Source organism: Epinephelus lanceolatus, chromosome 23 (assembly GCF_041903045.1).
Source record: "Epinephelus lanceolatus isolate andai-2023 chromosome 23, ASM4190304v1, whole genome shotgun sequence".
In the NCBI taxonomy this organism is placed as follows: Eukaryota; Metazoa; Chordata; class Actinopteri; order Perciformes; family Serranidae; genus Epinephelus; species Epinephelus lanceolatus.
This window is the reverse complement of record NC_135756.1, coordinates 11,052,699-11,066,122: the sequence shown is the minus strand read 5'-3', so window position 1 is coordinate 11,066,122 and position 13,424 is coordinate 11,052,699. Positions and strand designations below refer to the sequence as shown.

Below are 13,424 nucleotides of genomic sequence, written 5' to 3'. Positions count from 1 at the left end.
CACGTCCTTGAATAGATAAAATATAGGCCTATATTAATGGAGGTTCATTAGTATGGTTTTGTATTTCTCTGTAATGGAGCACAGTGTTAACAATGTTACTGACACTATTCTTTCTCACACCTTCAACTCAAACCATTGTGTTGCCCCGCCCAAAATATATCACTTAATAATTACATTAATATCGTAAGCATGCGGGCAACTAGTTGACTAATGGCCTGAAATGATGACTGTTGGTCGACTAGGAAAATTCTGTGTCGGGGGCCATAAGTAGAAGTACATAAGTAGGTATTCAGTGAGGTAGAATAGTAAGATAAGTCAAAATGTTCATATCTAAACATCATAATAAATCTATAGCTGTTTGGAGCCCAGGTGTGTTGCTCAGGACCCACACCACAGGCCAAGCACTCGGCCCCCATTATAAGCAGCCACTGCACTGGTGAATATAAGCCTCAAATGATTTTAACATCAACTACAGATATCAAATGTTTCTTCATTTTCAAATAGACTTGGTTGTAATACCACAAATGGTGCAATACATCCATATGACTGAAAGTAGTAAGAGACTGAACTTGAAAAGGTTAACAACTGAAGACAGAGCACTTAGCTATATTGACTTAGATATCATATACAGACACATGAGTATGACTATAGTACCCAATAATTGGGAATTAATGGTCGTTAGTTATAAAAGCGTGGTGGTCTTACCTCTGTAGATGGTGGGAAGGGGCAGTGAGGACAGACCCTGGCTTTGCATCTGCTGCTGCTGCTGGAGTCTCCTTTTAGCCTCCAGGACTGGGTTCTCAAACTGGGTCCTTCTATTTATATGGCTACGATGATAGAAAAAAAAGAAACAGAAGAGATTTCAGATTTCACACCACGCTGCTGCTGCACTTAACTTCCCCCCTCTCGGCAAAGATCACATCTTAAAAAACCCTGGCACTACAGCAGCCATTGCTGTGATGATTAATTACTGTAAATGGCCGGTCCCTCAGATTATGTAACGGAGCCGCAGAATGGCTTTGCTGAGTTTAAAGAAAAAAGAACAAATGCCTGATTCTGGGCTTTTTCTTCCCCGACTGTTCAGCCCATCTCTTATGAGCTGAATTATGTGAATCAGTGACTGGGAGGAAACCTACACATGAAACAGTGATTTCCTCCAACGTCCCACATCGTTCTTAATTTAGTTTGCAAGGGGGGGAAGATAGTCAGCGACTACAAATACTGTAATTTGCCAGTGTGAAATAATTAGTCATCATTAGATACTTCCCTCACTGTTTGAGGCTGCATTGTGCTCTTTCTCCCTCACACACACACACACACACACACACACACCATCTTTCTCGCCTTATCTTTTAATGAACACCCCAGTATCACCGTGCTAATTACAAAACAGCTTGATTATACTTTAACATAGTTACATAATTTCAAGGTCTGGCAACTTCTTTCATGATATTTACATGACGACAAAGCGAGACAATAAAAAGATCTCGACAGAAGAGCGCCGTGCATGAGGCGGTGTGTAGTCAAAGTGTCATTCTGGAGCTTTTCTTCAGCAAAGTCGAGCCAAATGACTCCCCCTGCCTGTCTAAAAATAGGGCCTGCGCCCCAGAGTAGAGAGCATCCAGCCAAAGAAATGACACCTCTGAACAGGGAGGGGACATGCAGTTCAATAGCGAGGACATGCCACTGCAGCTAAGAGGACACGTGTACATGTTTAAAGAGAGCCACTGATCTCTGCTCGGGAGCTAATCTACACATATAGATGCAGCCGAGTGTTTCAGACGGAGAGATGACACAGAAATATGGATAAGCACACACAGACAAATAAACTTCCCCCTGCAAACAAACAGTGAGCCGTCAGGAGCCAGACAAAGGGAGTGACTGCTTCCTGGCTGCAGCGCCAGTCTGCTCCTAATAAATATGATTAATACAGCACCACCGGGCGACGCCGAAAATCAAAAGCAAGCCATTACATATTAAAGATGTACCCGACTTACTCGACATAGTAGCTGCCGTAAATGGGGTCATCGATTTTCTCCCAGCCGTACGGAAGCTCTGTAAGAAACACAAACAAAACAACAGCAGTGAGACAACAATAATGAAGGACTTGTTTATTCAATGAACTCGCATCAGAATATTGATTTTGCATGAAAACATTTTTGTGGGCAGAATTAGTTTACAGCATCATTTTACCGTTGGTAATTACCAGGAATGTGATGGCGTGATAATATGTTAACTGGAGGGATTGCTGTTCTTTCCCAGCAGGCCATATGTTCAGCCTTGTGAATATTTAAAAATCTTTTATAAAAATTGGATGGCGACAAGACACAAGATAAAAACACTGTGGGGAAAAAAAAAACAAAACTGTGTTTTCTCAACAACATGTCAGATTGATTGATTTAAAGAGGCTACTGGCTCTTTTAAAGCCGCACATCAAATGCATCCCTCTCCAAGAAAAAGTTGCAAAATAACACCAAATATTGATAGATCTAGTGGCTGGATTTTAAATCAGTGAAATATTTATGCCCTGCATCTTTGCCATGTTGTAAATATTGTGTTTTGATGTGAGAATGATGCATAGATTAACAGTTTGAAACTAGAAGCGAGCACAAACCCTGAGGGTGTTGAACCCTTGCAATATCAACTGGTACAAGCTTCTGCTGGTGTTAAACAGTTTGACTCCGAGTGTTACAGGCTAAACAACGCAATTACTGACAAACAGCACGACAGGCAGGCTGACAAATGACAAGACAGATCAAACACCACAAGTGCTGAGAGAAGAATTTGAATGACACGTATCAAAGTATGAATGTCGATGCTCAAATTTTGGATTTAGCATTTTGAAAAAGGAGAAATCATCAAGTGTGCACAGTGACATGAAACAATGAGAATACATTGTCACCTCACAAGAAGATGCATCAATGTGTGTGTTCTCCCTGTGTCAGCATGGGTTTCCTTCGGGTGCTCCGGCTTCCTCCCACAGTCCAAAGACATGCAGGTTAACTGGTGACTCTAAATTGTCCATAGGTGTGAATGTGAGTGTGAATGGTTGTCTGTCTCTATGTGTCAGCCCTGTGATAGTCTGGCGACCTGTCCAGGGTGAACCCTGCCTCTCACCCAATGTCAGCTGGGATAGGCTCCAGCCTTTCCCTTCATCCATAAATATCAGTCTGCGATAAAAATGGAGAAGAAGTTGATCATGTTAGTGCAGGGCTACCCACATCTGTCCCACGGACAATAGGCCTACACACTTATCAACAGCTCCTGGAAGAAGATCAGCTCTGGATTTCAGGTAAATAGGCTATGATACAGTGCTGGTTAAAGTTGCTTAGCAACCTCAGACACAACCTGCAGCCGCGTTCTTGAAAGCTGGCACAGAAAAGGCACAAGAGTAGCACCCAGCACCCGACCTTGCAGTTGGTGGATATGCCTTCATTCTAGATTGTCAACTGTTAGTTCAACTTCAAGAGCGGCCAACTTGACGGTCGTTCTCTCAAAATGCAATGCAGTACTACTGGTTGCTGCTTATAAACAAATGGAAAGCGTAGAAGGGATGGATCCTGCGGACGCATACCATCACATCACATGCTGCTCTTGAGCAGGTAATATCTACTGAACAATAGTTAAGCCTGTTAGCATGCTAACATTTGCTAACTGGCACTGAACGCAGGAGTAGAAATAAAGCTGATGGGATTGTCATTAGTTTTGCAAGTATGTGTCAAGCAGCAACGTTCAGAGCTGAAAAATGAAGGCAACATGGAAGTGCCAAAAACTGCAGTTCCTCGAATGGCCACTTGAGGCTGGCTCTGAGAGTGAGTCAATCCCCATAGACCCCTATATTAAAAACTTTACAACAGAACTAAACATGTTTACAGCCTGGTTCTGGTATTTCTAGCTAATTCTAATATTGATGACAACTGTACAGGGAGGAATTTTTACATAAACCATAAACAAACTCACCCGTTTACATTTTAATGAGGCATACGCTATGCATAATTAAGGGCTGGGCCATTTTGAGTGGCAGGCTGTTTGTGAGGCATCACTACAGTCTGTGAGTCAGATTCACCCCTCACTCCTCCACAGGTCCCAAAAAAAAAAGCTATGTCCATTATTTTATACAGTCAATGGTATTTGGTCATAAACTGCAGTACTGAGCAAACTGAAATCTTGACATGATGATGCTGCAAGATAAAAGGTCATTAAAGTTATTAAAATGTATCCTCTAGGGACCCTGAATATCTGTAGCAAATATCACAGAGATCCATACAATAAGTGTTGAGGCATTTCACTCAGAACCACAAATGTCATTGGCTCCAAAGGAAAAGTCGAGGGATCACCGAAGTCATTAAGACGCATCCTCTGGGAAACATGAATGTCAGTGCAAGATTTCATAGCAATCCATTTAATAGTGGTTGAGATATTCAGGTCTGGATCAAAGCGGTGGACGGACGGACTCTGCAAGCGTGGCTGAGAATACAACAGACAGCTTCAACTTTCCAAAGTAGCTTCTAACTTTTCAAAAAGAAAAAAAAATACAGTATGGGTGCAAAGTCATAGATATTTGTGCTCTCTCAGCCTCTTTTTGTATGTGGATTGTACTGCAGAACATGCTGCCTTTGTTCTCACTGATCAAAGCTTCTCCTCAAACTCCTGACAGTCATCAGTCACGCTGGACAGGATTATCAAAGTTGCCCTCTCCTCTTTCCTTTTGCCCCTCGGCTCGCTGACAAAACACAGCTCTTCAAAACATGTCTAGAAGGAGCCCCCTGTTTGCTTTCCAGGATAGGAGCAATTAGCATTTAAAGCTTATTCCCAGATGGAGTGTTTCAGCATAATAGCATGATCATTCAGAAACCAAGTTTGGGTACATCGTGTTAGAAGCTCCTGCTGAAATAGCATCTAAGCTGAATCTAGCACCGGAGCTCGGGGACAGTGTGTTCCAGTGCATCTCAGCTAAGAATCAGACCGGCTTTGATTAGCGACAATACGAAGTTAATCAGGACGAGAGCGGAGATAACAGCAGAGAAAATGCTTCCTAATCAGAAAGGGAAGCAACTAGAGGGAGCGTTAAAGCTCCTCAGGCTCCCGAGGTGCCCGCGGCTGGTCGAGGGCACGGCTCCAGCTTGGGAGAAACACACACAGACAACCTTACACCGAGGATATAATACACTGTATGGTCATTGCATACATTTATTATTACTGCTTGGCCTAGTTTACAGACTCAAGAGATAGCTGTGCATACTCCGACCCCTCCCAGTCTTCCCACGCAGCGCGGAATAATCAAAACAATGCTGGTGCAGTGTTCACGCACGTGCCATATGCCTCTCTGAACCCCTGCCCCCACCCCCTCAAAACAAATTATTAAACTTTTAGTAGGACGGACTATTTTCTGCCTGCACACTCACTAAAATGCATACTTACCACACACACATGCGCACACACACACACACACAGGGTCGTGAGTGATATAACTAAGTGCTGCGAGCAGGTTGACAGCCCACGGGAATACCTCCTGTGAACACTGCAACGTTCCTTAGCCACATCTCCACTCATTAAATATGAAAGAAAGTGTTTCATGTTCTCACCTTTACTGGGCGCCACACACAAATGCACACACACATTATGTTACTTACTCCACACACACACACACACACACACACACACACACACACACACACACTCTCTATCATTTTTCATACGCACACACACATAGACACACAAATGCAGGAGATCAAAGGGCTGTCGTGTATTTCGGCAGTCTTCTTATGAAAAGCTTTTCTATTAAAATGTCCACCGGAGGAGCTGCAGGAAGCCAGAAATGTCTCTGCTTTCAGAAGCAGAGAGGAGGGAACACACTCTCTGCAAACCAAGCTGCGCACAGATTTTTTGGAGGTGAAACTAAAAATGAGAAAACCCAAAATGGCAATAATAATTGCCTGATTGCTCGGGGGTTTTTGCCCGCTTGGATTTCCTTTAAGTGACACCGCTGTGTTCCAAATCTCAGCATTAAAGGTACAGCTCAATATTTTGGGAAAATTTGTTTTTTGAGTTACATGAGAAGACTGATACTCAACTGATACCAACCATCCAAACATATGATCTTTAATTTCGTGACATGACCCGCCGAGACAAGACCCATGGCCACAAACCCTAAACTAACCATGCACTGTTCAAACAATGCAGTGAGGCGGCATGTTTAAAGTAAGCCCTTTGGGGCATTTCATACACGTGAAAGAAGAAATTACACTTTAAGACAAATGTAATTTAGGAAATATAATTCAAATACATATTTTTTGCTTATTCTCATCACACTGAGCAGCACATCTCCACAGTTATCATGCCTGTTAGTGATGCACATGATTAAAGCGGCTCTCATATTCCAGTTGGCATAGGAATAGAGCCAACACACAAAGTCAGTATTTAGAGGATTAAAACCTTAAAAAAAATGCAATTAAATTGTTATTATTCTCATTTTATTTTCAAATATTTATCATCTAACACCTGCAGTCCAATCCAAATGTTCTTTTTTCCACCCAGAAAGACAATTAAGACAAAATACCACCCGCGAATCACTTTTTTGTGGGTCATCCAGTGATTAGCTTAGCTTAGCGATAACACTAGCTACTATTACAGTTTGCTTGTCTTTTTCCAAACTTTCTTTAAAATGCCTACCTTCCCCTTTAAACAGGTTAATTAGTCAGAATTAGAGGTGTTGCGACTCTTTTTTTTCAGTTTCGACAAAGCCAGGCCTGCTGTTCCCCCTTGCTTCCAATCTTTCTGTTAAGCTAGCTAGCTAATCGTCTCATGGCTCTAGCTACATGCTCAAAGTGAGAATATATAACTTTTGGTAAACAGAGGCCACTAACTGTTTGAAGAATCACTGATTGATTCAAAGTCTTGCCCCCCTTTGTTGCTGTTGCTAGGTTGGACAAGTTTAAGAAACATGGCGAAGCCAGTTCTGTTTAGCTAGGTGCCGCAATGTGTATTAGCATCAGACAATGTAGCCGCAAGAACCCGATAGCAAGGACTACAGTATATAAGGAAGGATATATTCACAATGGGATGCTAGATGTGGCTAGAGATAATATTAACAAAGGAACGCTAGCCTTACAGTGGCTAACAATACTTCATGTCTTTGTAAAAATATATCAGCGACCAACCTACAATATCTTTCCTTTTCAAAATCTCTTTAATGTTACCACAGAATAAGGAGGAGGCAAATCTGGCTTACGCTGGTGATCTGATATTAGTCTAAGGGTTAATTTATGCCTGCTGTTAGTAAGAGAGAGGGAGATGGATGGAGCTGTCTGTCTGTATTCTAAGTTCATTTTGTCCATATATGTGCCATGTTTTCTGAAAACATATGGATATGGGCAAAACATAGTAGTACCATTGGAGATCGTGGAGGCAATGTAGCGTAGTTCAAGCAAGACAATAAAGAAATTTAAATAATGGTGTAACAGAATGAATCGCTAATATAATGTAAAGAATTCTCCATCCACATGTCACAACGTATTTATTGTCCTCATGGACTGCCACCGTCTACAACGCTGCCTCCATTAAAAGGTACAACAGTCTACCTTCTCCACCGTTGCCTTGTTTGTTGTTGTGTAAAACTTTTGACTCTCTAGTGCTCTCTAGTGCCATCTATTGTATACATCTATGCCATCATAAAGGACGCATAGAAGTATGAGGGCAGTAACGTTTACAACATTTGAAACAGACGTATAAATGAGCCTGAACTCCTCTAGATGCTATATGTTACCCAACTAGTTCATTAGCTTTTCCCTAACATTAGCTAACTTAAGATGTGACTATATACGATGTAATGTGTGTCCGTGAAGATTGTGACAGTCCCCCAGACACATCTTTTAACCACCTTAAAAATTTGGTTTGCTTTTCAACATAGATTAGCCTAGCACATAGGAGAACGCTGACCTTGGTTCTGACAGGTACCAAGTTCCTTAACTGTTATTGGAGCACAGAGCAAAATTAGGTGGGTCTTAGGAAGGGTCAATGACAGGATGATACTATACGCTGAAACCAGGGCGTAAAATTAATACCCGCCAAGCGCCAGTGGCGGGTAAAAAATGAGTTTGGCATGTAAAACAAAAACACACACCTGCCAGTGGCCCATGGAAAATATTGAATTGCATGTGGGTTTTTTATGTGCTTTGACCATTTCTGCCAGCTGTGTCAGACCATTTTGACCCTCGCAGCTTATTGTACGTGTGCTGGGAACGCATGATGTCAGCTGCTGGAACCCTAGGCATTCTATGTTAGCTTCTGAGCAAGATGTGGCGACACATTTCTGCCGTGAAGCCACCGCCAGAAGAGGAAAAACGAAGATGAACATGTTGGATTTGGACAGGAAGAACAGACAGTTAAACGGAGTACAAATGTCGCACGGCATTTTATTGAAAAATGGAAACTAGAAAACGCTGGCCAGCCGCGGTCATGGCTGACCTACGACCCCCACACCAACACGATGAGCTGCAGCCTTTGCCGCAAGCACGCCAAAGAAACACAGAGAAAAGGGTTGGATTTTCCTAAAGTTGGATTTTCATACGAAAAACGTAAGGTAATTATTTTTAGTCAAACAAGGCACGATTTTTTTTGTTTGGCTGGTGAAAAATATGTTGGACCGGTAAATTTTTGGAAGTCACTAGCCAATGGCAGATTAGCTAACATTACTCATCTTTAGCCACTTGGATATTCCAAACCAAACCAAGTCCTAGAAAAAACCGTTCAGAGTACTGACCTGAGAATGGTGTGATGTGTTGGTTATGATTTTACCTTTATTTGTGAGAGACTGAATGTTTTCTTTCAATAGTTACATACTGTAGCCTTTAAAAGGCAAATATTAGAGTGATATTGATTCTTTCATCTAGCTCTCGTCAAAAAGGTCAATGAGTGCATTTCCCAAAATGTCGAACAAAAAGATTGGGAGCCACTGTTTTATTGCATGTCATCACTTTCAGCTGTTGCTACTGAATAAAGGCAAATAAAGGCAGAAAGGATGCAGAGGAGAGTTACATGTTAAAGGATAAGCTTCCACCTGGACATACAATCATAGTCTTACCCATCATGTCTCGAAAATGGGTAACTTCACTGTCTGGAAACGTGATAAATGAGGTAAATACTACAGACAATCTATTCTTTTAACTTTGGGAATACAATGTTTTCTTTTATTTTTCTTCCATAATTATCTTTATTTGATTTCATGCTTTCCTCCGTGAGGTTTTACTTACAATCTCTTTCCAACCAAGGGGAATATAATGCGTTTACTGCCAACAGAAAAACCTTTAAAAAGAACAAGTAACACATTGATTCCCTCATAAATAAAAAGTTGAATGCATAAGAAATCAAACACACTCTTGCTTTGTTCCAGTGGCTGACTGGGGGCTGGGCTCTGAGGCTCAGGCCTAAATGCTTTCTTGATAACCCTCAATCTTTCAGGTTTCTACGAGTGGCGGCAGCTGATGGACGGGTTGGTGGGTTCTTGCCTCTAAATTTGGAGGTTTTTGCAGGTCTGTGAATGCAGCGCAGTCTGAACTGTTCTTTTCCTCCCCTCTGCAGCAGTTTGTGGAGTTTTGAGTAGCGGGGTGGATAACTGATCAGTTGATCCGATCATATTGATGGATGGAAAGAGAAGCTGTTTACGAGTGAAAGCAAACTTTAGACCCAGCACAACGAAGCGAAAGTGTGGAGCAATGAATGACTGGATTGTTTCTATACTCCATCTAATGAACAGTCCAACTCCAACAATAGAAAATCAAAACGTGGTGGCAGATGCTTTAATCAAGGCGGGCTGCCACGAATACATGAATGTGTGGGAAACCCTGTATTGTACACCAAATTGCTACCCGACTTATATTGTGTAACTTAAAAACAGTTACATCAGACAATGTTTGCCTCTTTTTAGGTGGCAGAAGAGAAAAGTAGTTGTCCTCAATATTTGTAGTGTTGTGGTTTCAGACTGATGAAGACAGTTGAAGAACAATTAGAAACAAAACAGGATGTAGGCTGTACAGGATGATTCTTTTTTACTTGGCATTTACCATGTTTTTCCGAAATCATGAACAGATTTTGAGGCATTCTGTTACCTCACGCGGCTTGAAAGATAGTCCAACCGTTTAAGAACAACATTTGTCAAAGCACAATTGCAAACAACTTAGGGGATATCACCATCTACATCCATAATACTATGAACAATTCTGAGAATCCAGAGAAATCTCTGCAGTAAGGGGCGATGTCAAATTCCAACACTGAATGCAGGTGACTGTCAACCCCTTAGGCCCTGATGACACAAAAATGTTTTAGCAGCTGGAGGTGCCTTTTTGCAACTGTATTCAATGAGTATGAAGCTTGTTGCTCGCATTTTCTGCGATCTGACGCGCCTCGCATTTCTTTGCTCTAGGTGCCCGGTGTTTTTGCTCTGAACTCCTCAAGTTGAAAAAACTTAAACACAGAGTGGAAAAGCACCCCAGGCCATCTCTTTTTTCCTTTTTTTCCATTGTCCAATTGGATGCTTTGAGAGGCAGGCATTCTGTGGTGGTCACGACAACAAGTTTACAGTTGGTAAACAATGGAAGAGAAACTGGTGGTAGAGGCTGCTGGATACCCAGAGCTATACGGCCCAATGATAGACAGCAGGTTGTCAAACTGTCCCTGAGTCGTCCTTAAATATGCCTGGAAATGACCATCATCGAGGAGAAGCTCCTGGACCAACTGGTGGTACTCCCCCGTGATCCACCCTCTTCTTTTTAAGGGTCTCGAGTACCCACACAGATCTCTGTTTCCCAGTGTCCAACAAACCCTCAACCAGAGCTACAGCAAGTATCCTCTGCCTCAGCATTTTAGGAACTAGATATTGATTACTGTGAAACAACAACAAAAGAAGTGTAGGGACATGATGGGGGGGGGGGGGGGGGGGGGTTGCCTGGCAACAATAAAAATACGTAGCAAGCGTTTGCTTTTTTTAATGGTGACATTCAATCAAGAAAAAAAAGGCAGTGTGGTGAGAGGAGGTCTGTGTGATGGGGTCCTTAGCTACTTTAAATGTGGAAAATAATCTCCCGGGTGGAGCAGACGGACCCCTTTAGGTTTAGGGTAGGGGCCCCAAAACAAACCTCGCCCCTGCTTAGTTCAGTACACTTGAACATTTGGCTGCTCGAACCCTTACTTTGTCTGGTATGACAAGCAGCTCATAGTGGCTTGACATACTGCAGATATTGGCATGTGCTGGATGTTACTGAGCCTCATCATGGACTCTATGACTCTCATCCACTGCTACTCTGATGCTGTGCTTCAGAATTTAATTATCCTGTAATTGTTACTTGTGGCCACAGTGGCCACTATTCAGCAGCCTGGCTTCCATGTGGTGTCACTGCTGCAGCGACTCTCTCTCTCACTCACACTCACACACACACACACACACACACACACACACACACACTGAAATGCTGTTACTTTCACTGAGCAGTGTGCTGATAAATGCTGAACTTATGTGGATTGTCTCTTTGCTCACTCCCTTTTGTTTGGCTCCACTGAGTGTCGTCTATAACCTCTCTGTCAGCAGCCTGCAATGGAGAGCTAACTCTCTGGGACAAGGAGAGAGGAGAGTGTCTGTGTGTGTGTGTGTATGCCATATAAAGCCGGCACTGCTTATCACTGCCATGCTGCATGCGTCCAGGAAGGAAATGTCAAGCTGGTGTGAAATTTTCAGGTAGGAGCTCTTATGATGGAGCCCCGAAGCGGGTGGAAAAATGTTTGCAATCTCTGGTCATGCCACAACTATCCATCCTGCAGTCACAGGTGGAGGGCCACTTACGACCAGCAGGAGGCATCCTGGCATCTTCCCCACATTTTCTCTCTCCCAGTGCCACTAAATAATATCTCTCTTCTTCACCTTATATTCCCTTCTTCTTCTCCTCCATTTCTTTCTTCCTTCCTTCCTTCCTCAAGTTTCCTCTCATCTCACATGCAGCCTGACAGAACAGGCTTTTTTTGAAGTTTCATGGTCGCAAGCTTGTGCATTTTTTATTCTGCTTCTTCTAATTTGGTCTGAGGAACAGGTTGGCAAAACCACACAGCCCACAGACTGCAGAGGGATTTACACATGTCCTGTTTCCTTTATTCATTCTTTCCTTTCTTCCATCTTTTCAGGAGCAAACCGGCTTTAACCGAATCATTTTCAGCGCCTCCAGCCTTTTAAAGTCACCACAAAAAAAAAGAGTCCTTTCCTACCGCACTATACTGGGCTTCATTTATCATGTCACCTTTGAATGCAGCACACATTCAAGCAGTGAGTTTACTGTGAAGAACTTTGCCCGACTGATTAATGAAAGTTTCTTCTGGTCAATAAGGGCACAAAATCCACTGGCTAAAGTTGGTGTGATGTTTAGGAACACTGACTTTGGAGCACACACTCGGAGGCACACTCCAGTAAAATATACAATATACAGACTTCTGAACACATTAATGGAGTTTAGTGTGCATTTTGTTGTGAGCAGTGGCTCAGAGTCACCTCTGCAGAGCCCCCTCTTTGTAAGCACAATCCAAACTCAATTATCTAGTCCGCAAACTGAAAGCTACACTGAAAAGTTTCTGAAATGCCACCACAGACGAAGAAAATATGACAAACTTATAAAAATAATGGCCTTAATTATCTGAGTTTCCTTTGTGAAATGTCACTGAATTAACAGAAATATATTTTAAGGTACAATAACTATGATTTTTAAATCCCATAAAATAAAACGCACAGTCCAAACAGGTCGATTACGTCTTCTTTGATTAAACCTTAGTACACTCTTAGTAAAAAAGGGTTCTTTCTGAAAGGCTGAGGTTCTACCCAGAACCACATTCTTCTGCGGAGCCATTTTTCGAAGAAAGGTTTCAACAAGGGTTCTTTGTAAAGCTGGAAACACACCATTGCCGCCATCTGTCAAGTGCCGTCCCCAGCACCAATAGGACACGTCAAGATCCGTCCTTCTTCCACCTCTGCATTAGCTTTAATCACGTGTAGACACCCACTGATTAAACTTGATTTCTCACCTAAAGAGCCGATCTACGGAGCTATGACTCACCGGGTGATATATTTTTTGCCGTTGTCTTTATAGTGACGGGTTGGGTTGTGTAGCTCAGGATAATTCTCGACCTCAGCAACTAGTTCCTTCTCATTCATTCTTCAACAAATGAAAGACAGCAACTGAGTTCTCCTTGTACATCCACGGCGAGGAGAGGAGTCAAGCTGCCACGGGAGCGGGGAAAAAGAGCTGCTACAGGAGCCGGTATGTACAAGCAGAGAGCAAGTGGGGAAAAAATGCCTTCCAGTTGGAGGCAGGGAGGCTGGAAATAGGACAGTGGCTTGAATCGTCCATGAGTGCCGACACCCGTTTAGCCGCAGACGGGGTGGGGTTGTT

The 13,424-nt window shown here is 42.6% G+C and overlaps 1 protein-coding gene across 10 annotated transcripts in view; it reads right to left on the bottom strand.

Annotated features, from left to right (window-relative positions):
* The window catches only part of magi2a (membrane associated guanylate kinase, WW and PDZ domain containing 2a), a 403,568-nt gene that overhangs the window by 85,963 nt on the left and 304,181 nt on the right, over positions 1–13,424 (bottom strand). For all 10 annotated transcript variants that reach the window (XR_013490407.1, XM_033614587.2, XM_033614582.2 and 7 more), the window contains 2 exons: positions 1,998–2,055; positions 706–827 (listed from right to left, as the gene is read on the bottom strand). Coding sequence is in view for 9 of the 10 variants with exons in the window: in XM_033614587.2 (XP_033470478.1) it covers positions 706–827; positions 1,998–2,055 (180 nt within the window). In the remaining variant the exon portion in view is untranslated. The remainder of the gene's footprint in view (positions 1–705; positions 828–1,997; positions 2,056–13,424) is intronic.